Source organism: Perca flavescens, chromosome 19, assembly GCF_004354835.1.
Source record: "Perca flavescens isolate YP-PL-M2 chromosome 19, PFLA_1.0, whole genome shotgun sequence".
Classification (NCBI taxonomy): Eukaryota; Metazoa; Chordata; class Actinopteri; order Perciformes; family Percidae; genus Perca; species Perca flavescens.
This window is the reverse complement of record NC_041349.1, coordinates 26,205,465-26,232,372: the sequence shown is the minus strand read 5'-3', so window position 1 is coordinate 26,232,372 and position 26,908 is coordinate 26,205,465. Positions and strand designations below refer to the sequence as shown.

The following is a 26,908-nucleotide window of genomic DNA, read 5'->3' as shown; positions in this document are numbered from 1 at the left end:
ACTGTGCTACTGCGTCGATTTTCATTTCTTCAACACCAACAATACAGCTTGCTTCTATATTTCTGTGCTAAACAGAGAAGTATTTTTCAGCGACAACCTTTAAGAGAGCAGAACACAAGTTGCAACCAAAACATGGTCCTTCCTCTGGAGTCCTTGGAGAACGAGACCATGGCCCTCCGCCAGGAACCGACAGTTATGGGTAGCAACCAGGATGAAATGAGGGTGAGCCTACAGGCCATCACCCAACAGCTGAAGACCCTGCACCACCAAATTCACAAGGGCCAGAGACCGTTCAACGGCTGGGAAAATTTGGAGGAAATGTTCAACGCAGGGAAGGCAGAGGAAACAGCTGCAAAGAAGAAATGTGACTACCTTCTAAAAGAAGTGAGGGAGCTCAGCGACAAGGTCCAAAATTACAGCATTATTGAGGCTTTGTGTAAAGAAACCAAAGCTTCAAATGTGGCGATGGACCTGCAGCGTCAAACTCTGCAACAAACAGTCAGTGAGCTCAAAAACCGGCTCAACAACTTCGATGAATTGAAAGAAGAATATGAGGCCGTGAGGCAAGAGAATGATGAGCTGCAGAGTGAGATTCGCTACCTGCAGGATGAACTCCAAAATGAGACTAGTGTGGACATAATGTGTGCTGCATTAAAACGGCAGACAGAGGCAATGAGCCAGCAAAATGCTGCCCTGCAAAGACAACTCCTGGAGCTCAAGGAGAGGCATCAGCAATCCTACAACGATGCAAAAGCCGAGAAAGAGGAAGAGATCGAGGCCGTGAAGGCATTAAATGAACACATGAGCTGTGAAAACGCTGCCTTGCTGCAGGAACTCCAGGCTCTCAAAAATAAATCGGACAATTTAAACATCTGGCGTGACATGTACAAGGAAACCTTGGACCGCATGGGCATTTTGAAGAAAGACAATGATGATTACATTAACCAAATCCAAGTCGTGAACAAACATCTCAGGATTAAAAATAAATGTAAGGACAATTACGTAGAACTGGAAGCTGAAGAGAAGGTTCTGCAGGCACAAAACCGAGCCCTGGGTAAAACCCATTCTGAAGTTTTTAAGAAGCTTCTCAATGAACAAGACTGGAAGCGCAAATATGACATTCTGAAACAACAGACAGACACCTTGACGCTCCAGAACAACAAAGCCACAGAGGAAATCCAAAATTTCAATGAAAACCTCAGAGTTTTGAATGCCTTTAAGGCAAATTATAAATCACTGAAGGCAGAGAAAAAAGTTCTCACAAACCAGAACAACACTCTGCAGAAAGAACTTCAGAAGCTGGAGAAAAAGTTCTCCAAAGAAGAAACTCTGGAGGAAAGAACCAACGAGTTGAAGTCAGAGAACGAAGCTGTGAGCCAAGAGAACAGCGCTCTGCAGCTTAAAGTTCAGGAGCTCGGTGACACACTCCGAGGTGAGAGCGTTTGGGCCAACACATACAACTCCCTGAAAGTGGAAAAGGACACCTTGAACCGGCTGAATAAAAACCTTCATAAAGAACTAGAGAAGGTTAATAAAAAGGCGATTAAAGAAAAAGCTCTGGAGGGGAAGTGTACGGCAATGAGGTGGAACACAGAAAACAAACGCAGACAACAGGACTCCCTGAAAGAACCGCTCATCAGCTCCCAGATGTGATACTGTGGGGTCATATTGTAGTAGGATGGAGTCCCCCCCCACCCCAAATATTCCTAAAACCTTCATTAATCCATGCAGTGATTGCATGAGTTTACTCCAAGTCCCTCCCACACCAAAAAACTTTAACGTGGCCTCCATTCCTAAAACCTTCATTAATCCATGCAGTGATTGCATGGGTTTACTCCGGGTGATCCAGTTACCTCCAACATCAATCTTTTCAATTTGACTTTTCATTAATAAAAAAAATCGTAATAATAATAAACAGTTGTTGTAATATTGTTTTCATCATCTTCATACTTTGTGACGGTTTTCTGTTTGGGTTTTTGGAGTCCCTACCAGTAAAACTTTAATTGAATTAAATGAATACATAATAAGTGCATTTGCATTAACGTTATTGGAGTTTTACTTTGGTTTTTAATAAGGTTAGAAGGAAAAGGAAAACCATATCTAAAGGGGAAACAGTTTTATTTTGCAATCAATATCAGACACATACAGCTGTGGGGTCTTTGACATATTTATTTGTTCAAAGGATTCAGTTTTAACATGGATGCATTTTATGTATTTCACACACCTGTTTCTAATTCTGTCTACTTGCCAACAGACGGCACAGCAGCATTCACTGTTGCATTTTCAAATTTGGTTTCCACAAAACTTTGAGTTAACAAACCTCAGACCACACTGCGCTGTCCCTTCCTGTCAGACAAGTGATGCATAGCTCTCTCCCTCCATCTAACTCTCAGTATAAGAGACTCTGGACAGTCTCCTCCATTACACACCAATCATACTCTTTTGTTCTCAGATTAGGATGGAACCCAAACAAAGTAGAATAAGAATTGAATCTTTATTACAGGATTGTATCTTATGGTTTTTACAGTGATGGTACTTCCTCCTGTCTGTCACCCGAACAAAACCTCGACAGCAGATTAACTTGATAAAGAATCAGTTTCACTCTGAGCTGCAGTTCCAGATGTATCCTGAGTCTATCTGGTGGCAGCATACACAACATCTGTCTCCAGCTGGTTCTCTGATTCAGGCCTTCTGCTGCTTCTTGCTTCTGGATGGAAACTGAGCGCTGCATAGTTTAGGGCATCAGAGTCCAGGTTCTGAAAAAAATAATGTTTACAGTCAGTTTGGGAGAAAACATAAAATCATTAAATGATAACTGACTTGTACCAGAGAATCTTAAATAATCTTTATATGGTTAAAATGTGATTACCTCGCTGCGTTGTGGAGTCTGTCCCTCTTTCTGAGCTAAATGACAGAAAAACATCTCTAAATTGTTCGAACACAGTTTTGCATTCACAACTAACATAAAAACACAAGTACCTGTGTGAAGTTTGCTGATTTTGACAATCAGACCAATGACGACTGGAACGAGGAAAAGAATCAGACCAAGGAGGATCACAGTGGTCAGGCTCGTTATTCCATCAAACACTTCTACAAGAAAGATCAGTAAATGAAACTTGTGGTCCATATGTGACAGTAAAAAGTGCTTATAAGCTATCGGTTTCTTTGTAGTTAATAATCTTACCTTGAACTTTTAGATATGTTGCACTAACAATTACTGGCTTTCCATCTGAGTAACATCCACAGAAATACAGTCCAGAGTCAGCTAAATCCACATGGGTGATGTTGAGGAAGAGGGTAGTGGTGTTGGATGTCATGTTAAATTTTCCATTTTGAAATCCATCGTAGAATGAAGCATTTGAATCAGAGGTCAGCATAGAGGAGATCCGGCTGATGTTGGGTCTGCTGTCCAGTCTGAACCAGGATATGTGCCTGGTAAAGCTGCTGAAGTTGGAGCACATCAGTGTGACTTGTTCAGCAGGCTGGACCTCCACAGTGTGGAACTCAGAAACACAGACAGAGATCAAACCTGAAACAAACAACATGCTCATTCCTTCACTTCAACTTGGAATTCAACACAATGCACGCACATTCAATCATTGATGAATCGGTGTGTAAGTTTCAGCTCTGGCAGATTGCTGTACTGAAGGAAAACTAGCAATTGTTGTGTTGAGAACCAAAGTGTACTTACTGAAGGTGCAGAGCAAAGCTGTTATCGAGGCGAGCTTCATCTTTGTGTGAACAGTATGTCTGCACCACTTCAACGCCTGGAAGTGAACTGTGCTCCAGTAAGAGAGGTCTCACCGTAAAGAGGGGCGGGCTGCTCTTAGTTTGTCTATCCGGCTGCTCACAGTCACAATAGAAATGCTGTCACAAAAAACCATTGCAAGTTGACAGCTGCAAGGAAAGCAGGACAAAGTTATGTTTTACACTTTGGACTTTGGTCATTTTTGAAGAAGGGTTAAAAGTCACACTGTAAGAACTGAACAATGACTTTAAAAAAGGCAGCATCAAAAAGAAAAGTCTTCAGCCTTGATTTAAAAGAAGTGAGAGTTGCAGCGTACCTGCAGATTTCTGGGCGTTTGCTCCAGATATGTGGTGCATACAAACTGAACTCCCCCATGTTTAGTTGTGACTCTGGGGACAGAAAGCACTGTGCAGGCTGGTGGTGGTGTAATGGTGTGGGGGATCCCTTTCTCCTTCAGAATTGCTTTAATTCTTTGTGTCATTGATTCAACAAGGTGCTGGAAGCATTCTTTAGAAATGTTGGGCCATATTGATAGGATAGGGTCAAATATGGTATTAATATGGTGTTCCTAATAATCCTTTAGGTGAGTGTATAGTATTTTTGTTCTCTTGGAACATTGATGTCTGTTGTGTGTGGTTATGACTCAGAGAGCTGAAGGCCGTTAGTCTCGCATTGACCTTCCTCCACAGCGCTGCAGAGGAAGGTCTGGCTAGTCCACACAGCATTCTGGGATGGGAGAGCAACGTGCTCTGATTTATTGGCATTTCTTTAAACCAATCACTATCGTCAAGGGCGGTGCTAAGCACCGGACGGAGCAACTTTGCCTCTGCAAAATAGCCTCGGGAAGGAACTTGTTTTGGTGGAACGTGTACGTTTAAAAGTTGTTTTAGTCGTGCAACAGAAAACTCAGATTGGACAGATAGTCTAGCTAACTGTCTGGATTTACCCTGCAGAGATCTGAGGAGCAGGTAAGAACGCCAACACAAAGAAAGAGGAAGGTAACAGAAAGCCGGCTGAAAAAGAGGGATATCCGGCGGAATTTCCAGCGTCACCTGAACAATCTCCTAAATGAAACTATTATTGACTAAACCGATAAAGACTAGCATCACGTTGATGCTGCTGTATAAGAGCGCTCTGGACCGAAAACACAGGACTTTTAATCTGGGAAGCAGGGTTTGCATCCTATGGTAAACACAAGAATGTCACCCAGGAAACGTGTGTTTCAATCCAAACCATTTTAGTTTGGGCTCTTAACTAGTCATTTTGGTGCCATTTTGGTGCATGATGCTCACTTTTTAAATTTAACTGTAAATACCGCTAAATTTAGTCGTCATGTGATTAGCCGGGGGTCGCCTAATTTCGTAGGATATCATATGTGCATACGTTTACGTACGATATGATATGAACCCACAGTGTCATGATGGGAACAACAGGACAGAAACAAATTAGCCAGTATTCACTGCTTCATGTCAGACTTTATTCTCACAGAGATTTGAAGCCTCATGATTTCCTCCTCAGCTGTGTTCAGACCACACGGTGCTGTCTCTTCCTGTCAAACTAGTCACACTCACTCCTCACCACCACTGCTGCACACACATCTGGCGTGAAGTGAACTCCACTCTCCGGTTTGAAAGCGCTGTGTTTTATGTTGACACCACGTTGTGCTATTTCATTCTGAGATTATTTTATATTGGATATTGAAGTGCATAAAAAAAAGTGTTTTGGTATTACTGGCCGAGTGGCTCTATATCTATGGTATTGGAAGGGAGATTTAATTCTTGCATGTTTTGTTTTACTGTGCAAACCCCCCCCCCCATCTGCTTTATTCACAAATCTCACCCTGGATGGCGCTATATGGTGTCGTAACTGCTTCACATTGGACACTAAATTAGCGCAAACATTAAACATCACGGCTATTCTCCAACCATGTTTTCTTTATATCTATGTAGCTACATAATATTAAAACATTATTCCTGGCCAGAACAAATATTGAAACTACTGTTAAACTAAACCCTAAAGAAAAATTGAAGGTAAAATTAGCGAACACACTCATGAAACTAACTTAAACTAAAATGAAATCATAAAGCCAAAACTAAAATCAAATAAAGACTAATTTAAAACTATTGTTACCTTGGTGACGACCACTGCTGTGTTAATGTGATTCACCTGTGTGTCTCTGACTCTGCAGGAGCTCGTTAGACTAACCTGGAACAGCTGAATGTTCCCAGTTTATTTAAGCCTGGCTGCAGTGTCTCTCTCTCTGTCTGCTAGTTGTTGTTGCTCCAGTTCTCCCTTCATTTCTGTTCATTTATTTTGGTTATGTTGTTTCAGTTTATTGTTATGAGAGGTCTTTTGAGAAGTTAGCTGATAGGGCAAGTGCTGACAAGTGACACGTTGTTGTGTGTTTGTGTGGAGCTGATTAACCCTGGTATTGCAGCTGTGCGGGGGTGAGATTCATTCAGGAGAGGTCTCGGATGATTCATGTCTCAGGCCATGTCCACACGAACACGGGTATTTTTATAACCGTGACTTTTTTTACGCGGTTCGGCCTTCCGTCCACACGAAAACGCAGTTTCAGGGCACTGTAACCGAACATTTTTGAAAACTCCGGCCAGGGTGAGCATTTTCAGAACCGCCGGTTACAGTGTTGTCGTGTGGACAGTATAACCGGGTTTTTTGCCTTGCGACGTCAGAGTGTGCGCCGTTATCCGCTGTGTTTGACGTCATATTGTGCGCCGCTAACTGCTTTGTTGATGTTTGTTGACGATTCTTTGCAATGGCGGATGAGTAGGATGTAACTTTTTTCTAGGCTTCTGATTGGCCAAGATGACTTTACGATTTGGGTTATATCGCCGCTTGCTGGTGTGGCATGCTCTTGACAGTGCTTGACAGCGTGTTTTTGCGTTTTCATGTGGACGGAGATTTATTTTGTGTGGACTGGTTTTTTTTTAAAACGGAGGAGAAAAAACTCTGGTTATAAAAATACCCGTGTCCGTGTGGACTAGGCCTCAGACAATGACTTGAAGACAAAGACGCTGACGGACTGTTCTTGTTCTCCTACCATACAAACTTTTGTAAATACACCTTTTGAAACCTTAAGTACAACAACGAGGAAGAGCCAGGGGCTGGCCTGGCGAGGACGTTGACGGAGCACGCAGGGCAGTGTACCCCGGAGAGACGGCGTGGCCACCGAAGCAAGCAGACCTCTTCAGACGCCAACGCATGGAGTGTCTGGGTGAGTCAGTTTAACACAGCACAAACCCTTCTAGAAGGAGGAAAGACATGCACTCATCCAGGCAAGTGGAGTCTCATTTTCACATTGAATTCAACACGCAGGGAAAACATGTCTAAAAGTTCAAAGATTTCTGCTGCTGAGTGTTTCCAGCTTATTTAACTCTCTCTGCTAGTTGTTGTTGCTCCAGTTCTCCCTTCATTTCTGTTGGTTAAGTTTGGTTATGTTGTTTCAGTTTATCGTTACGCTTTGTTTGCACTTTACTCTCACACATCCATCACTCACTCTCCTTTTTATTGATTTTATTTTATTGGGACATAACAATGTTCCAGCATTTAAATGTGCTTCTTGTGTCATATTTTTATTTTTTAAAGCAGCATTTCTCTTGGTTATTGAAAACCGCGAGTCATTTGGTGTTTGTGGTCATGGCTGAAGACTTCGGTGATGGAACTGCTACAGATGTTTGTCACCGCAGGGCGCTGATTCATTCTATCGCTATTTATTCATTTACTTCCAGTCTGTCCAAATACAGAAGCTGATATGATTTATTCGAAATATAAAGTAGGTCACTTTGCACGGTTTCTTTTTAAAGTTTGTTAGCCTGGCCTCGTTGTTTTTAACCTGACTCCGCCAGATGGATTGCTTCGCATTTGCTCGGCATATCCATATGGGAACTTTCTGTTGGAGAACATTTGGGAAGGGGCGAAAATACTGGTTAGCAGATTGGATAAACAATCTATCACCACCTATGTTGGTGATAGACGGGCCAAATCAACCAATCAGATCAAACTCTTGGCGAAACCAGTTGGGAGAAGAGCCTTCAGTGCTGTTTTTTTGCTCTTCTTTCAATGAAGGAATACTTTCTAATTTGGATAAAACTTGTGCAAAAGCTAGGCTCATTTCATCCGTGGAAGCTGCCATGTTGTTTAGACTAACGGTCGCTTCTCGTTGCGTCTATGTTATCTCCTTACATATGTGAGTGAGTTGCAGCGTACCTGCAGATTTCTGGGAGTTTGCTCCAGATATGTGGTGCATACAAACTGAACTCCCCCATGTTTAGTTGTGACTCTGGGGACAGAAAGCAGAGCTGACCCGGACCACCTGAGAGCTCTTCATAGGGTGGTTCATTATGTAGCAGCAGATCAGACATGTAATGTTGGCCCTAAACCTTTCAGTGCTTTATAAACCAACAGTAGTATTTTGAATTAAGTATTTACGATATTTCATATACCATGTCCAGTTAACCACAGGCTAAACCAGAAGCTCTGGTTATATTGTTTTTTTCCTTCCATTTAACCCATTTTAGCCAAGTTTCATGTGTTAGAGTTGCATAACTGGTGACATAGCATAACCATGCTTTTTGTGTCCTTTTATACAATTATAAGAGACTCACTATTCAGAAACAAGTTATTTCTGTTGTCATGTTAAAGGAAGTTTTGTATTTACCGGTACAAAAAGTGCAGAGATGCTGATGTTACTGATGAACAGTGGCCAACCTGCTCCAGTAACTCGGAAGAGTGCAAGTCATGATCTTTGCTTGACTATAATGTACACACAATAGAAGCGGATTCAACAATTGTATCAGTAACATCAGTTTAAATCTTACCTTGCCAATGTTAGTTATTGAATTAAAAGTTGAAATGCCTGTCTTAGAGGAGACGGATGCAACCTCCACCTGCTGCAGCTTTGCTGTATTTTGTCATATCTGAATCATGTGCAGCCTTTAGCAGAGTAAATACTTTGGTTTGTGAGGAAGTGTCACCTTGCAGCATGCATCTTTTTCACCATAAAGCAGAGATGTGAGTTTGAGTATTGAGTCTGTGAAGTGTGACAAAGTGTGATGAGGGGAGCAGTGACACCGTTTTTAGAACTGGAGGCTTACTGATTGTCTCTAAAAACGTGTCTTCACTATATCCAGTATTTTTGTTCTCTTGGAACATTGAGGTCTCTGTTGTGTGTGGTTATGATGCAGACAGCTGAAGGCCAAGTTTCCTCTGGTTCAGATCTCATCAATGATACAGATGCAGACAGTTCTGTTTGTGCCCACAGTGGCCTGGCTGTTCTCAGGAACAATTTGTTCACATAGCTACGAAAAGCACGGTCATTTGTATGTATTCCACACATTTATTGCTGTATGCACCACGTTAGTCTCATTGCCTGACCTTCCTCCACAGCGCTGCGGAGGAGGCTCTGGCTAGTCCACACAGCATTCTGGGATAGGAGAAAACATGCTCTAGTTTATTGGCATTTCTTTAAACCAATCACAATCGTCTTGAGCGGTGCTAATAACCTCGGGAAGGAACTTGTTTTGGTTGTTTTAGTTGAGCAACAGAAAACTCAGATTGGACAGATAGTCTAGCTAGCTGTCTGGATTTACCCTACAGAGATCTGAGGATTCCACCACAGACCAGAAAATCCGAAAACTTTGGAGCAAATTGTCAATTCGGCAATTTCGCAAGACTGCCTATATTCGAAATCTAAATCTTTCATTTCTCGCCTAAAATGTTCTCAGAAGTGAATTTAGTGATGAATAAGATGGCAAAAATTGTTAAAATTGTCCAGTTTTTGGGCTGTCTATGTACTGGAAATCCAACCATTGAATGCCGAAATGAATGTTGGGATACAGATGCTATGAAGTTCATACAAGTTACCAACCGATGTATCCTTGGTAAATGGGCATGTCAAGAATACATCCGGGAATTTTAACTGCTCTTGGCAAAATGGGAACTTGTGTATTGGGACAGTACTTTGGCAACATGAGATGACGTTTCACAGGGACACAAGAACACAAGTCAATAGAAGAACACAGATTGGGAAACGCCCTTGGTTTGGGCGTAAAGTGCAATAAACCAATCAGAGCGTTCTCTCACATTCCCTTTTGAAATCATGCGTGCTTGTTCCATGGTGGATTGCTATTATAATGGCAGATTTGCTAGGCGCACCCTCTTAATACATCCATGGGCGCAAGCCAGGAACGGTTCACAGCCGAGGAGACCGACTGTTTGCTATTGAAGTTTCTTTTTGACAAAATGTAAATAAAGAAATGTCATATAAACATACTTTCCAATGTTTTGGGCTCACTCTCACTGAATCACGAGGTAATGAATGCATGGTGATATTTTTGCAATGTAGTCTAACATTAGACCGAGATTACCTCACTATAGACGATGCAGCGCTTCTGTCTCTCCTGTGCTGCTGCCGGAGCGTTCGGGTTAAGTGGAATCGGCACATGCAGTTCAACATCACATCTCCTTAAAGGGATACACCCCCGTTTGTTGAAATAGGGCTTATCACGGTCTCCCCTAGCTGTAGATAGGTGGGCCAACGCATTTTTTGTGCATGCAGCGTTTTAGTCTGGTGCAACACCGGCAGCGCCGCCGCTAGTTAGCTTAGCGTAGTGAATGGAATCCTATGTTGCCAGTTAGCATGTTGTGAATAAAAGTGAGCCAACTAAAGACAAAAAAAACAACCTAATTACTTGCACTGAGACAAATGTGTTGGCCCACCTATCTACAGCCAGGGTAGACCGTGATAAGCACTATTTCAACAAACGGTGGCGTATTCATCTAAGTCCTCTAATATTTACTCATGTATGTCAACGCATCCATGATTCATGGAAATGTGTAAAACAAGGTCATGTTTTTCCTTGTATTTATGTATGGTTTGCAAAAATGTGAACTGCTGGGTCCATGAGATGAGAGAAGCAAAGTGTATGTGCGGTGTGCACACTCTACATTACAGCCAAGCATGCGCCATTAAAATAGCATCTGAATAACGCGCCACTGACTTTAGACCAGGTTTTTCCTGGTCTGTGGTGGAATTGTTTTCTAAAACTGCAAAATAGCACTAGGGAACGTTTGCGCCGGAACACGCCTCCTCTTTTTGCTGAACCGCCCCCAGGAGCACACGTTCATTCCCTAATTTACCGACATGAGTCTGTGGAGGGCAAAGTCCGCTGTGCGTCGTGTGCAAAATGGGAATGATCCATGCGTTGGTGTGCAAAGTCAATTGCGGTGGGTGCATGATAGGGCCCTTTGGCTGGAGAGTAAAATACAATTTGCATGAATATGATAGACTATTTATTATAAAATGAGATTTGTTTTACAGTGGCCGTACTGAGGACCTCCAATAAAAAGAAAATAATGAAAGAAAATGGCATTCATTGCCTGTAGATAGCAAAGTGTCTTGTCTAATAGCAACATCAGCATTGCCGCATCTTGTTATGCAACTGATGGTAGAATTAGAGATGATAATTGTTTATCTCAGAACTCTTTTCATCTTTTTAAATCAGATTATCATGCAGCTCATTGACATGATGTATTTATGGTGATTTGTATGAAGCAGTAATACTATAATAATACGTTTTATAATTAACCTTTCTATTGCACCTTCTTTTTTTAACATTTATTTATTGGTCTTTTATAAAGCAAACATTGCATACAAATTCTATAAAATATTACAGAAATAGTTTTACAAAAACATTTATGTACACAAATGCAATATGTCCTGTACGGTAAATAATCAGATTAGATAATAAGCAAAGTACAAAGCTGCTCTACATACTTATTGACATCAGACTTCAGGTAGTTCTCAGAGCTAAGAGTTAAGGTAGGAGCCAAGGGGATACAGTGTGTGTTGCCTAGCTTCTACTAGATCAATGAAGGGTTGCCAAGTCTCAATGTTTCAACAGAACCATGCAATATATATGTGTGTTCCTCCAGTTTTAGGTGCTGCATACAATTTTTGATCAATGTAGTGAAAGTGGGAGGCGGTGTCTGTTTCCAGTTCAATAGAATGAATGTGGGTGCTAGAAGAGTTATGAATCTTCCTACCGAGAGTCCTGTAAGAGGACGGTCCTCTCCTGGTACTCCAAATACAGCCAACACTGGGTTGGGTTGAACCGCGTGTCTCGTGATATTATAGCACCTTTCTTACAAGTAATGCAGCAAGCAGTACTTTCCAATGAGGTGCATGACATTAACAGAAACAGCCTCCCTGTGACTTATGCTGCTTTGTATTATCTGAGGGGAATTGGAACTACTGATGAAACTGTCACAGGTTAACAGAGACAAGTAGTAAAAGAAAAGAAAAGGGAGTAGTTAATTTTTTTTTTTTGAAGTCCAATGTAAAACTGGATTGCTGCTGTATCTCTTGAATTGTATTCCCCATACCAGCATAGACACACTGCTATCAAGATTGCATTTACAAAATCTTCTTTCTGTATTAATGTGCACTAATTAAATCTTTAAAAGAGATTAAAATTCAAACTCTGCACTAGGAAGACGGTTGCACATCTTTTGTCCTTCTTTTGACAAAGTGATGGTCAGTCCTCCTGTCCACCATCTGCAGATGAATATGATAAGCATCAGTTTTATTGTGAACCTCTTCTCTGGTTTCATCCTGAGTCTATCTAGTAGAAGCATACACAACATTGGGCTCCACTTCTCTTGTTTTTCTTGTTTTTGGACGGAAAGCCACAGCTGCGTAGTTCAGCTCTTCAGAGGCCCGGTTCTGTCAAACAGAATATTCACACTCCCTTATCTTGAACAAAATAATGACTTGACACAATTTAAAATGATAAAACATAAAAGTAAATGATACAAGTTGATTCACCTCAGGCTGTTGTGGATTCTCTTCATTGGCAGCTGAATGAAAGAGACAAAACATCCAATCAGGTCACTGACAATCATTATTCATCGTTACTTTGCTCTGATTCTGTTTTGACAAACTTTTTTTTTTTTTTCTTCAAACATATTCACACAATTTTAGAGAAGTAGTGAAGGAATAAAAATAGAATACACAATAGAAAGAATAGCTTTCAGGAAGTACCTTTCTGAAGTTTCCTGATTTTAACAACCAGACCAATGTTGACCATTAAGAGGAGAACAGTCAGAGCTCCCAGGATCAAACTCATCAGCTTTGCTGTTCCATCGGACTCTGCTGAAAGAAAGAGAATAGAATTACTCTGTTTTAATTTACTGGCTCAGGAACTGTGAGAAAATTCAATCTTTTATGTTGAATCTTACTTTCACACTTCCTGTCGTCGTCATCATGAGATTCAGTTACGGGCTTGAGAACTGTGAGAACATTAACCAAAGTTAGGATAGACACATTGTTTTTATCTTAAAAGGACTAGCAGTCACTCTGCACAACTAAAGAAATGTGAAAGAGAATCTTAGTTTTAGACTTCCTGTCAGCGTCATCATGAGAATCATCACTGTCTTTAAACAAAATCAAGATAAGTTCATGTCTGATTTTACCTTGAAAAATGGTATCACTCTTGGTTTAAAATTATGAAATATGTTCTTTTTTGCTAATTATGATATCAGCATATATAAAAAGAAGAATACAGAAAACAGGATTTTTATAATCTTACCAATAACATTGAAGTGTATTGCGCTGAAATGAAAAGGTCCTCCGATGTAAAAGCCACATAAATACAGTCCAGAGTCAGATACATCCACATGTTTGATTTGGAGAAAGAGAGTGGAGATGTGGGTACTCATGTTGAATCTTCCAGTTTTAATTCCATCACTGTAAAAAGGTATTCCTATAGAGCTGAACATCGCAGAGATAAAGCTGGCCTTGGTTCTGTTGACCACTCTCAACCAGAGTGTTGCAGCGTCTTGGTTGGACAGGTTAGAGCATGTGAGTGTGACTTCTCCACCCGGCCGACCCTCCACAGTCTCAGTGTGAGACTCAGAACCTGAGACAGAGATCCAGCCTGAAACAAACAGCAGAGACTTGTTAGGTAAACAATACCTCTTAAAACGTATTTGCTTATTATTATATTTATTAATGCTGGAAGTTATCAAGTTGAGAGAAAAGTCTTGTTAGTACTTACTGATGCTGCAGAGAATTAAAGCTGTTATCAGGCTCCGTTTCATCGTGGTGCGTATGATCACAGCTCTGTGAGGTCTAACTGTGCTCCAGGAAGGCTGCTCTCAACTTCAGAGGTGGAGTCTTTCACAACAAATGATCACCTCACCAGATACCAGACCAAGTTATTCTTGAGGTCATTTCCTATTAAGTGAAGCAGCAAGTCACTAATGGCTGTATGCCCACTGTACAGGATCTGACTGGCGAACAAATTCACACTCATGGTACGTGTCCACTATGGTGTTTTTGTACAGAAGGGGTCACCTCGCTTCCCACCACTGCACGCTAGAGGGCTCGAAAATCAAGGTGTTTCACTTAGTGCTCCCCCTAGAGGCCTGGAGAACTTCTGTTGTGTAATCTGGATGCGGCGTTTTAAATTTTTTTGTTGCATTTGTTTTCAGGGATTGTGTGCTTTTCTTTTTGCATCGTTTCTTTTTTCGTGGGTTGGAGTGCTTTTCTTTTTGCATCGTTTCTGTATTTGCAGTGTGTTTCTATATTTCTGGTTGTGTTGTGTGTATTTGCAGAGCGTTTGCTAAATGCTGCGCAAGTGTTGTCAAATTAATGAAGAGGTTTTCTCAATTTGCTTGCTTTGTCTAATTCATTAAGTTGCAGTGTGTTTGCCTGTCGTCCACTGTACGTATCAGCCTACAACTGCAGCGGTCTATCTGTGATGCTTATCATCCATTATCTATGGGAAGCAAATATTTCACTGCACAAAGCATGCTGGGACACCTGGAGACTCCGATCAAGCTGGCAGAGCAACAGGAAAAAGAAGCCCCAGAATTGCTGCTTGGAGGAAGGTAGCAGCTATTGTTGGGGAAACCTTGTGGGTAAAAAAAGCAGCAGAGGGGAGCCAATAAGAGCTAGACTGTACTCTAAACGTGTGTGTGTGTGTGTTCTAGGACTTGCAGAGGTGACTCTGTGGGCGGGCCCTGATTCATTCATTGTGTAGCTCTCCGATTACCAAAATGCAGCTTCACTGTCTTCTTTGTTCTTCTAAGATGCACACAGTAAATGCTCTCATATCTGGTTGTGCATGTGTGAGTTTGGAGCTTTCCACAAGTCTGAAATCTGATATTGATGTTGAAACAGTGTCCGAAGGGGTTGATAAATACTAGAAACTCATTAGGTAGCATCATTCTTGATCTTATAAAAACTGCTAGGCTTTTGATGTGTGTGGTTATGTGTGATCACTAGTCTTCCTGTGGTTGGGACTTTACTGTTACTATTTGTTGCCTGCTGGTTAGCGCCTACACTTTGTCTTTCCAAAACATCTAGCCGCAGATTGTCTTTTTTTTCTCTACATGACAGAATCTAGGTCCGTGGTTAATTTATATTTTTAGAAACATTATCAACTTGAAAAGCGTGCTCAGACACCACTGCTGTCTCTTCCTGTCAAACACGTGATGTGTACCTCCCTCACTGCTCCACTCTGTCCCACAGTCATCTGTGTTTAATGGGCAAAGTGACAGGAAGATTTTGAAAGGAACAATAAAGAAACAATAGGAAGTAATTAACAGAATATGTACATTTTACATAAATACTGGAACATTATCACAAAATCACATTGGTTCTGGTGACAAGGGAGATGGTAACACTGCAAACATTGTTTCACCATGATATTAAAAGTGGCCCTAAGGACTGGCATAAAAAAATGAAATTAAGTGTAAAATGTAAAATCTCTGGTGACAGGTTTCTGCCATTAAAGTCTTCACAAACCATGTAAAATCCAAGATAGCACTGGATTTCTTCCTCCTTCACCAGCTGGAGTGCTGCTCAGCAGCTTTGTGCTCAATGCTGCCACTGCTGGCCAGAATGTGCACTGCAGTCATTTATAACTGATTAAACACTGTTCCTTAAGGTCTCCTAATTGGGTATGTAACATTGGTTTGGCTGAAAATTGCCCGAATGCTATTTTATTAGGCCCTTAACTACCCTGTGAATATGGCTCTATTTGGAACAAGAGATTTTCTCCCAAATATGGTATGCTCATGAATATTCAGAATGAGCTACGTGCTGATTGGTTTGGGGCAAACTACATAGAAACACATGGGAGACTCGACAGCAGGTCTCATTGCAAAGTTATAAATTGTTTGTCGGGCTACTACGTTATTAAATTCACTTCTGAGACTTTTTTTAAGCGAGAAATCAACTATATAAAGCTCAAATATGGGACGTTTTACAAAAATTGATGGCTTATTGCAAATTTGGTAAGACTGTGTGTCGGCGTTCAGCTGCCGGTGCTGCCAGTGTTGCTGCCTCGCTGCACGGCCTGCCTTCCTCCACAGACCCCGGCCTGCTGTGAGGTAGCTGGAGCTCCGTCACGCCTGGCAGCCCACAGCACTCCATACCCGCGCAAAGTCACCGTTTTGGGGTTAATGGACCAAACGCTGCTGCGCTGACAGAGCTCCAGGGCCTGCAGCTCCCCTTTTCCTGCTAGCTAAATGGCCCGTGTGTGAGAGTGATAGCGCGGTCAGCGAGCTTGTTACACCAGCAATCTCTTACAACAATTCCAGTTAATCTTGGCTGGCTGTCAGCATAACTAGCTATATTTACAGTTTGAATTTTGTCACGCCACTTATACAACATATCTCTAAAGGTCTTATAAAGCTAACGGTGTCCGATTTCAAGTTAATGAATTTTTGTGAACAGTGGGGGTTTCGTTAGCTAAGACTGTCCCTTCAATCCTATCTATGTGTAGCTAGCTACAAATCACGGATAGTAAGCTTCCTTTTTGGCGTAATTTCTGTATATTTAGTTTGAATTTCATCACGCCACTTATACAACATCTCCCTAAAGGTCTTATAAAGCTAACAACGGTGTCCGATTTCAAGTTAATGAATTTTTGTGAACAGTGGGAGTTTTGTTAGCTATGACTGTCCCTTCAATCCTAGCTATATGTAGCTAGCTACAAATCAGGGATAGTTGGCTTCATTTACCGCATAATGTGTGTATATTTACAGTTTGAATTTCATCACGCCACTTATACAACATCTCCCTAAATGTCTTATAAAGCTAACAATGGTGTCCAATTTCAAGTTAATGAATATTTGTGAAATTCAGAGGAATTCTAGGAGGAGCTAGCTCTCATTGATAAAGCTACATCCAGCCGCAGGCTCTATCAATGAGACTCGCGGACAAGCGGCGTTTATTTCCCCAATAGTTTGTTTAAATAACTCAACACATTATAATTACACACATTAAAAGATTAACTGAAACCTGTGGTAACAGATTGCTGGTGCAACAAGCTCGCTGACCGCGCTCTTACTCACACACACCGGGCATTTAGCTAGCAGGAAGAGGGGAGCTGCAGGGCCTGGAGCTCTGTCAGAGCACCGGTGTTTAGTAGTCCATTTGCCAAAAACCGGGGACTTTGCGCGTGTATGGAGTGCTGTGGGCTGCAAGCTGTAACGGAGCTCAATCGAGCTCAGAGCAGGCCGGGGTGTGTAAATTAAGGCAGGATGGGCGGCGAGGCAACAACACAGGCAGCACCGGCGCTGAACTCCGACACACAGTTGGACAAAGTTTGCAATTAGCCATCCATTTTCGTAAAACGGCCCAAATTTGAAATCGGTTTTGCATTCTATCACCCCTTTAAAACAGTGGTCTCATTTACATATCTTCCAGGTAGAAACCACTGTTGCTTATAGCACCCACACTACCATCCAGTGAGTTTGTTTCTCATCACTCAATCACCAAATAGAATGTGTATGAGTACCAGTGGGAGGCTCCTAGCTCTGTTTAATGACACTGTCATCTGGCTGTGCAGACATGAGGTTGCACGAGGCATATTTTCTGCACGCAGGGTGCAGATGTTTGAAGGTAAGAGTAAAATGAGTGTGAGGAAATTGGACAGTGTCATCTGTGAAGAAGGTGATTGCATTTTTTTATAACAAAAATATCTTTACATTTGAAGAGAAAGCAGTAAAACTTTTGTGTGAAAAGTAGTACAACTTTTGATGCTTGTGGTTTTATTACACAGAGCTGAAGGCCAGTCTTTCTGTGGCTTTCACTTTAGCCGATACACAAAGTGTTAAAACCACAGTGGAAAATAACGAGGTGGGGGCTCAACACTGTTGTTGTTGCCCATACTGTATGTACATGCAAACACAGCCAGGTCAGGAAACAACCCCTTTGTATTTCTCATACACATTCACTATGTCAGCATACTGTACAATAGTGACAATTAAAAAATAAAAAGTCAGTATATCCAGATAGAGAATCAAGACAGTGTACCTCCCTGCAGACTCTCCTTATAAGGACATTTGACAGAGATCAGTTTCCTTCACTGGCTCCTCCTCCACCAAACCTCATATGTTTTATTTTCATCTTCAGATTACGATCAAGGACAATAAAAAGATAATAAAAAAGACAGAGACTGAGAGAGACACGTGTGAGAATTGAATTCAAACAGTTGGAAGAATAATATATTTACTTTAATATTTAATTTCTTTCCATAAATTAGATTTTAAAAAAAGTGATTTTTAATGCCCTATGCTTAATACACGGTGTATTTATACAAATACAAAGAGAGGATCAGTAAGGATCCTTTAAGCTAAAGTCGAATGCAGACTACACAACATGTTGGCATAGAATCCAGGGGTTACTCTAAAACAAGGTAACAGTAAACTGTACTACATGGTTTCGAAGCATCATTACTCTTGGTTAGTGCAAACAGCGAGTTATTTGGTGTTTGTGGTCATGGCTGAAGACTTCCTGTTATGGAACTCATACAGAACATGTTTGTTACTGCAGGGCGCTGGTTCATTCTATTGCTATTTATTTATGTATTTACTATACTTCCAATCTGTACAAATACAGAAGCTGATATGATTTTGTTTCTTTTTATACTTTGTTAGCCTGGCCTCATTACTCTGGTGTCAGGTGTGCTCAGACCACACTGTGCTGTCTCTTTCTGTGAAGAGATGCATACCCCCCCCCACCCCCGACAGACCATTAGACTCTCCATATGAGTAAGTTTGATTGCAACATCGGTGTCTTTGTGGCTCCTCCTCATCAAACATCAGATATGTTGTTGTTCCTCTCCGATAAAGATCGGAGACAGACACAATAACCGGGGATTTCCACTGGATGCGTAACGGCTGCGGACCGGCTGCGCTGCGTGTCTGCTGCGTGCCCCGCCGTTCCGTCAATACCCACCGGGTCCGGATTTGTTGCGGAACGGCTGCAGCCGTGACTGACAGCTGTAGTCACGAGGACCCACAAGTTCTCACGAATTCACGTAGAATAGAACCACAAAACCATCCAGAGGAGTAGAGGGGAAACTACTCTGTGCTGTGTTTTTAAGGTGTAGTGCAGGTAGAGTTTAGATTCTCTGCCCGAGGGCCGGGCCGTTATTTTCCGCCACTATCCTCGGGTCAGGCCGGACCCTTGATCAAGCATTTGTGTTTTTTTTTAATTATTACTTTAGCCTAATTGGGTGGGGAGAAAGCTATGCCATAATCAGAACTATTATCTGTTTAGGCCAAAGTAACAAATGTGTCCAAAAAGTTACACAAGTTGGACTACAGTTACAAAATGCAGCATGTGTCATGCGTGGAGTCTCCTCCTCTCGCACACATCACACCGGGGCTGCTGGGCTGTATTGTGGAGCTTAAGTGCAACATGGAGCTTGAGGATTTAAAGAACAAGAAAAACAGGAGAATTACCTTTTGAGCAAGTTTGGAGGAAAGTCGGAGGTATGGAACCATTTTAAACAAGTCGTGGGAAGTGACATGTGTCGGCTTTGTTGAGTGCATTAAGTGCGGCCGCTGTTCGCCTATGACAGGAAATAAAACGGAGACTTGGATGATGAAGAGACACATGAAGCAGGCTCACCATGGCAGAAAAGATGATAGTCAGCCTTCAACGTCCTCTTTTGTTCTCCAAGCATAGGCTCCCCCTGAGGGCGAGGCAAGCAGGCAAGCCCTCCCAGAGAAATAGCCTACGTTGTTTTTGTTTTTTAACGTTTCTTCATTCAGATCCATTTGTGATCCGTTCCATTCTGAATAAACAAACAGCGCAGTTTACATGCTTCGCTCCTGTTGCATTATTCATTAAGATCATTTTAAACAGATTTCTGCAGTTCAAACAACTCTGAATTGTAGTTGAGAACGTCAGTTATGACGGCCCACGGATTAAAAAAGTGTCGGGTTGAAATCGGGCTCGGGCTCATAATTCCAGTTAATGTGTCGGGCCTGGCCGGGCTCGGATACAACGTGCATGGGCTCGGGCTGGGTCGGGCTTGATTTTTTTTTTTTTGGGCCCGATCTAAGCTCTAAGTGCAGGGAAATATGATCCACCGTGAGCACAGTGTATTTTATTTTGAAAATTAACCGGATATTTATTTTGTTTCTGTGCTCGACTTCCTGTCCCGCACTATCTGCCGTGTGCTGAATTGCTGCGGAGCTCTCCGTCCGTCAAAAATAGAAGCTCTGCGTATCTGCTGCGGAGGGCTGCGGACTGACTGAACTGGGACGGAGTAGGGACGCAGACGTTCTGCAGTCAGTGGAAATACACACATTGACTTTAATGGAAACCTAATGACTCCGTCGACGTTCGAGAGAGAGAGGCCATTGACTCTGGCAGTAGATGAATATAAAGCATCAGTTCCACTGAGAGTTGCAGTCCTATTGCTGCTTGTGTCTATCTGCTGGCGCTATAAAGAACCTGAGTCTCCACTTCTCTCTCTGATGCAGGCCTCCTGTTCCTTATTGTGTTTGGAAGGAACCTCAGAGCTGCAGAGTTCAGATCATCAGAGCCCACATTCTGTAGATCAATAAAGTATTTAGTATCGTACATCTCACACACTGGAACTACTTTTTTCAGAAAGTAGTGCAGAATCCTGTACTGGCCAGGGTTAATGATTTAAACCTTAAATATACTAACATATATTATTAACTACTGTAATACTTCACCTTGTTTCTTTCAGGATGCAGTTCTTCTTTAACAGCTATGTGACAAAACATACGCCTGATTAGTTAACTGACCTAATACTTAGCAGTGGATTTGTCTGTTAAAACTTAATACAACTGAATGTGCAACAAGTGATATGTCTGTACCTTTCTGAAGTTTTTAACAGACGGAACAATGACAGCTATCATGAAGAAAACCGTCAGAACACCCAGGATCACATTTTAGTCTGTTTTTAAAAGCGATGGTTGAGATTGAAATGACTGGCTCTGTGGCACCGGTGCTTTAAAAAAACCAAAATGACAAAACTTGAGACATATTGTTTTACTATTTTTTCTTTGTGCTGTTTTCATACTACTGTGACAATAAATGTGAGATATTCTGTAAGTATGATGGAATGACATCTCTGAGGCTTAACTACAATCTTGAACTTTTAGATATGTTGCACTGGCGATCACTGTCTTGATTTTTAAAGTGATGGTTCGGAGTAATTTCACCCTAGGGTCCTTTGCACCATGACCTTGAGCCAAACAACCCCCCAGAAGCTTTTTTCACCTGGGTCGAACATTGGGAGAGTTAGCGTTATCCGCTGAATAGCTTAATGTGGGGGCTAATTGATCCAGGTTTGTATCTCGTAAGTTACCCCACTAATAATGCCCAAAATTATACCAAAATTCTACACTAGTACAAATAGGTTATGCACTCATAAAACGATGGATTGTAAAGTTTGTAAGTACACCAGAAGTTTATGTAAATAACACTTTCTTGTTGGCTTCTGCTCTCTGCTGTTGTTGCTGCTGAGGTCATGGTGCAAAGGACCCTAGTGTGTATTTAAAGGGATCTTTCACTGTTGGAAAGATCAATATATATTTAAATTGGGTCACTTATGTAGTAGAAATGTGAAAAGTTTTTAGAAATTGGTGGCTTCTAGGCCGAGAAAAGCCAGGCTCATGTGGATGAAGACACCAAATCCCAGAATGCACTTGCTTTGCTGCTTTAGTGTCTACTCCCAAGCCACGACTACTGTTTACAGACGCAGTGAGATGGTCAACTCAACTCAAGAGTGTTTCATAGTCATTTCAACCATATACACGAAACAACTTTTCACCATGGCTCAAGTGGTTACACAATTAAATATATAAAAACGACATTATATAAAAACGGCATACAAAACAGGCTACATTTAGTGCATACACATTATATGCTCCGTAAAGTTCAGCTAACACATAGCTAGCTACTAGCATTAGCGCTTGGTGGGCTGTAAACACGGAGTATAAACACAGACGTAAATTTGCGTGGAATGTAGACTGGTCGGCATTTAACAGTCACAAACTCCACCAGCAGTTAGCAGTTATTTGGATACAAGCAGCTCATTTCTGCACCAGGCAGTCCGTGTTAACACAGCCCACCTCACTAGTCTTACCCGGCGACAGAGCAGCCGGCCTGGTAGCTGGATAGTCCGGTACACTGTTGTTCAGCAGTGTTTCCACAACAACAATCTCTCTGAATCTCTCAGTCTCTGAACTCGCTACGGGAGTTTCGTTGAAGTTGGATGTAGTCCAGTTTGTTGTCTAATGAGCAGACACTTGCAGGCAGGATTGATAAGACAGGTGGCCGGCTAGCGTTAGCTTTCCACCGGTTCAACGTTCCCCGCTGATGATGTCCCTTTACCAGCCAGAGGCATCAAGCAACACCGCTGGTCTCCATAGCCGGCGGGCGAAACTTGCGTAGTGTGCCAAGTATTCTGTCTGTAATAAAGTTTCCTGCATATGCTCCGATCTGTACCAATGTATCCCGGTGGTACACGTGTGCGGTAGTTTGAATGCACATAATTGTTGTTCTAAAATTTCCTTCGGGATGAATAAATCGATCTATCTAAAAGTTTTCTGCTGAGAAGCCAGTAAGCGAGGATTCAAGATGGCAATCTTTGTGTAAAGACGACAGTCCAACCCCCTATGGGCAGGTTGAAAACATGCGGAAGTAGCTCCTACTACGGTTTGTAGTCCATTGCCTCTGGGCAAAAAATCTTCTGATCGTTGTTTTACATCATTGGAAGATTTTTTTTCCAGACCCACAATACAGATATCTCTCGTCTCGGGGACATGAGGGAGGGAAGCATGGTCATTCAAAAATACTACAGTGTTTCTGCTGATGCACAGCTTAATGCTAAATCGGTGAAGTATCCCTTTTAAGCTCAGAAACGTTTGGTTCTTGGATCTTATGTCATACATGTTAAAGCACCCTTACCTAATCCATAACAGTCTGGTATAGATCTATAATAATGTTGTTAAAGGGTTCATTCACTCTGCATCTTTGTGTCAAAGATTCAAAACCCAACACTATGGAGTTTTCCTGTTGATGCTCAAATCTGTCCTGGTGACATGACGTGCGTGATGGCAAGGCCAGTCCACAATCAGTCCACCTCTTGGGTCTAGACTTAAATATGTCAACAACTATTATTGTCATGACATTTTGAACATATATTCATGGTCCCCAGAGGATGTAGCCTAGTGACTTTAAAGATCCCCGGACTCTTCCTATAGCACCACTGTGAGGTTGACGTTTGTGATTGACGAAGTGAACTTAGTCAGAAACTGTTGGATGTATTGCTGTGAATTGTGATGTCCCCTAACATTTATACTGTGACCATGTTAGCATGATAACGTACTTAGCTCGGAGAGACCTAGATTATGAGACTTCCACTCACTTACTTACTTATTCCAGTGTACTTGCCTACAAAATAAAAAATGAAGCCATTGTACCAGGCCTCTCTGTTCAGTTTTGAATGCAAAAGATGAGGTAATGTACAAAGATAAAGTAGTTAAGGGAGTTTATGTAAAGGGATGAGTGATTTGTGCAATTGTACAGCTAGTTTAATTGTTTTCATAAACAAGAAGGCTAGTTCCACTGCTTTCTTTTTTCTCTCCATAGAGCGTTAATTCAAAGACTTCTTTACCTCAGTTGTTCTCAGACCACACTGTGCTGTCTCTTCCTGTCAAACAAGTGATGTGTATCACTCCCTCCTTCCTCCACACACCATCACACCATTTCACTCGCCCTATAAATAAGTGTGGCAGTCATCAGTGTTATTTCTGCCTCTTACTCCATCACACATTAAGCATGCTGTTCTTCCTCTCAGACAAACTAACAATCAGGAACACTTTGACCAGGAGAGAGAGAGACAGAGAGAAACAACAAACAGTAAATGCAGAGACATTATTCTAAATTTATTTTATGCCAATGACTCCTTCCACACACTATTCACACACAAAAACACATCAGCATAATGAAGCATCGGTTCCACTCTGAGCTGCAGTTCCAGATGTTTCCTGAGTCTATCTGGTGGCAGCATACACAACATGTGGCTCCAGCTCTCTCTCTGATGCAGGCCTGCGGCTTCTTTTGGGTTTCGCCTGGAAATTTAGAGCTGCATAGTTCAGGTCATCGGAGCCCAGATCCTGTAAATCAGAGTATTCAGAGTCACACACTGAATCACACAGACCCTGTAGCTGTATTAGCAAAAATCTCTGAAATTTTGTGGATTTGCTGGTCTTTCCACAAAGGAATCATTAATAATTGTTAACACCAGTTTAGCTAACCATAAAAATGATTTTGAATAAAATCCCAGCTGTGTTGCACATTAAAACTATGAAAACCTGTTGAAACCGATGATTAGGCCACATAGGCCACATTGTCAAATATGACAAACACCTAACACAAATTGCTGCATCTTACAGTGGTAATATTTTAGTTTGAAATAACCATTTTCTAACTAGCAGGAAGGCTACATGTTCTCTCTCATGACAAGATTTCTGGTTGAGCATCTTTTAAAACAATAACACACTTTTTATATAAGTTAATGCTGGGTTCACCTTGTTTCTTTCTGGCTGCAGTTCTTCATTCACAGCTAAAGGGGAAAAAAGACATTACTGACCATATACTTTGCTTTTGATTTATCCATTGTGTCCGACAAATTATAGATCAGCTGTACCTGTCTGAAGTTTCGTGATTTTAACAGCCAGAAAAATGATGACTATAGTGAGGAAAACGGTCAGAACAGTCAGAAAACCCAGGAACACACTCATGAGGTTTGTCATTCCATCGGACTCCTCTACAAGACAAATGACCAAATAGACTGCTTTTAAAAGAGATGGTTAAGATTTACAGTTTTTCTTGATTGCTTTGACCTGCTTAAAGAAACTGGGATCCACTCGGTTTTCATCATCACTGTCTCAGCGGAGCAGAAGACACTTCTTGCAATTGTGTTGACCCTTTCTAGTTGGATTGATGCATTTTCCCCACCCTTTTACAGTTAACACAGATGTCATTCAAGCAGTCCAAACTCCATTGTTTTAGCTGTGGTAACCAGACTGAAACAATCTGTTCCTAACTATTAGAAACTATCTCAATCGGTATGAAATCACTGAAGCACCTTTTTGACACTCCTTCACACAAATCTTCAATTAGCAATCAGTGTGCAGGGTTAGTCCATGTGGCCCCATTGTCAAGACACAAGAGACTGAGTATCAATAGTGGCTATTTCTTATACTCTACAGTAATGGATGTTTATACTTTACTGTAATAGATTTTATTTTGGTTTACATTTATTTTGTGTAATATTTTGAAGTATTTCAGTTTTCAGCCATAGTTTGAAAATAAGAATCGATGGAATCAATAAAATTAGCATCAAAGCATTTCTGATTCTGGATCCAATTCTTTGCAAGAAGGCAAATTTGTCAACAAATAGCTCTGGCATGAAAACTACGTACAGTAATAGGCTACATTGACAAGCAATAGTGCACTGATTCGCACGGAGTGCTGTATTTTGTATTTTGTTGTCCACTGTGTAATGGTTGATTGGAAGAGCTCATACACTTGTTTGTTGTTTGAAGCCAAAATTTGCTTTTGTTGCATATTTTAAATGTTTTGGCACGGTTAGAGCCTTTTGCAAACAAATGTGTCATTTTGACCATGAGTGCTACTGTTTCGGCCTGTGTGTTAACAGTTTTGAAAATGTGGAGTTTGAGTTGACTGCTGCTTCAAAGCAATCAAGAAAAACTGTTAATGACTGTGACTCTGTGGTAACTTGCACAATGTAAAATGAGAACCTTACTTTTAGTATTTAAATCCACTCCAAAATCAGATTCACTGTCACCTTTAAAACATAAACAGCGTAAATGAAATAATTTGACACATATTGGTTTCTTGTTTGTCTTTATGCTGTTTTCATATGACTGTGACAATAAATGTGATATAAACTGTTAATATGATGGAAACCGATCTGAGACTTAACTACAATCTTACCTTGAACTTTTAGATATGTTGCATTGACAATGACTGTATGTCTGCCTATGTAAATTCCACAGAAATACAGTCCAGAGTCAGATAAATCCACTCTCTTGATTTTAAGAAAGACCATAGAGATGTTGGAGCTCATCTCAAATCGATTTTGAAATCCACCACAGAACGAAGCATTGCTATCATATGGGTTCATGGAGGAGACACAGCTGGGCTTGGTTCTGTTGATCACTCTGAACCATTCTGTTGTAGTTTGAGTGCTGGAAATGTTGGAGCACATCAGAGAGACGTCTCCACCAGACTGGACCTCCACAGTGTGAGACTCAGAAGCTGAGACAGAGATCCAGCCTGAAACAAACCGCAGAGACAGTTATCCCTGAGCGTATAATGCAGCACTTACTGTATTAAGGCAACAACAATAATTCAGTTCTTATTTGCAAGTTCAAATTCTGGTGGGTTAATTGCCACATGATTTGGTACTGAGAATAACCGAGTGTCAGTACTTACTGAGGCTGCAGAGAAGTAAAGTTGTTATCAAGGTGAAGTTCCTCATTCTGCGTTTAAACGTTTCACTGCAAAGATAGTTTGTACCGCTGATCTCTTATAAAGGAGTTTAGAGAGGCGGGGTGTCTACTTTTCATCTTTCCACTCACAGTGACCTCTCAATGCAATGCCTTTGCACATATTTAGGCTTAGAACGTTTGGTTCTCGGAGACTGTTATGATAACCAGTGTTGGTCAAGTTACTTGGAAATAGTAATTAGATACTGATTACTGATTACTTCTCCAAGAAAGTAATCCAGTTACTTTACTGATTACTTATTTTCAAAAGTAATTAGT

General features: G+C 41.3%; 2 protein-coding genes across 2 annotated transcripts; both read right to left on the bottom strand.

Moving 5' to 3' along the window:
• Window positions 1-2,558: 2,558 nt before the first annotated feature.
• Window positions 2,559-3,864, bottom strand: LOC114574010 (uncharacterized). The gene is made up of 5 exons (XM_028606289.1): window positions 3,692-3,864; window positions 3,185-3,529; window positions 2,980-3,090; window positions 2,870-2,904; window positions 2,559-2,756 (listed from the first exon to the last, which is right to left on the bottom strand). Exons 1-5 carry the CDS (start codon window positions 3,729-3,731, stop codon window positions 2,634-2,636), a joined length of 654 nt encoding a protein of 217 aa, XP_028462090.1. The 5' UTR covers window positions 3,732-3,864; the 3' UTR covers window positions 2,559-2,633.
• Window positions 3,865-24,105: 20,241 nt separating this feature from the next.
• LOC114574009 (uncharacterized) lies at window positions 24,106-26,622 on the bottom strand. Its single transcript, XM_028606288.1, has 5 exons — window positions 26,577-26,622; window positions 26,076-26,417; window positions 24,763-24,882; window positions 24,614-24,678; window positions 24,106-24,229 (listed from the first exon to the last, which is right to left on the bottom strand). Exons 1-5 carry the CDS (start codon window positions 26,620-26,622, stop codon window positions 24,107-24,109), a joined length of 696 nt encoding a protein of 231 aa, XP_028462089.1. The 3' UTR covers window position 24,106.
• Between the last annotated feature and the right edge of the window lie 286 nt (window positions 26,623-26,908).

Bases quoted from the DNA above. Each gene is read 5' to 3' on its own strand.
- LOC114574010 (XM_028606289.1), bottom strand. From the start codon at position 3,731: ATGAAGCTCGCCTCGATAACAGCTTTGCTCTGCACCTTCA. The intron at 3,091-3,184 runs GTAAGATTATTA...TCTTTCTTGTAG, and splicing joins AACATATCTAAAAGTTCAAG to AAGTGTTTGATGGAATAACG. The intron at 2,757-2,869 runs GTAATCACATTT...TATTTTTTTCAG, and splicing joins AGACTCCACAACGCAGCGAG to AACCTGGACTCTGATGCCCT.
- LOC114574009 (XM_028606288.1), bottom strand. From the start codon at position 26,622: ATGAGGAACTTCACCTTGATAACAACTTTACTTCTCTGCAGCCTCA. The intron at 26,418-26,576 runs GTAAGTACTGAC...GGTTTGTTTCAG, and splicing joins TTTACTTCTCTGCAGCCTCA to GCTGGATCTCTGTCTCAGCT. The intron at 24,230-24,613 runs GTGTTATTGTTT...TCTGATTTACAG, and splicing joins CATTAACTTATATAAAAAGT to GATCTGGGCTCCGATGACCT.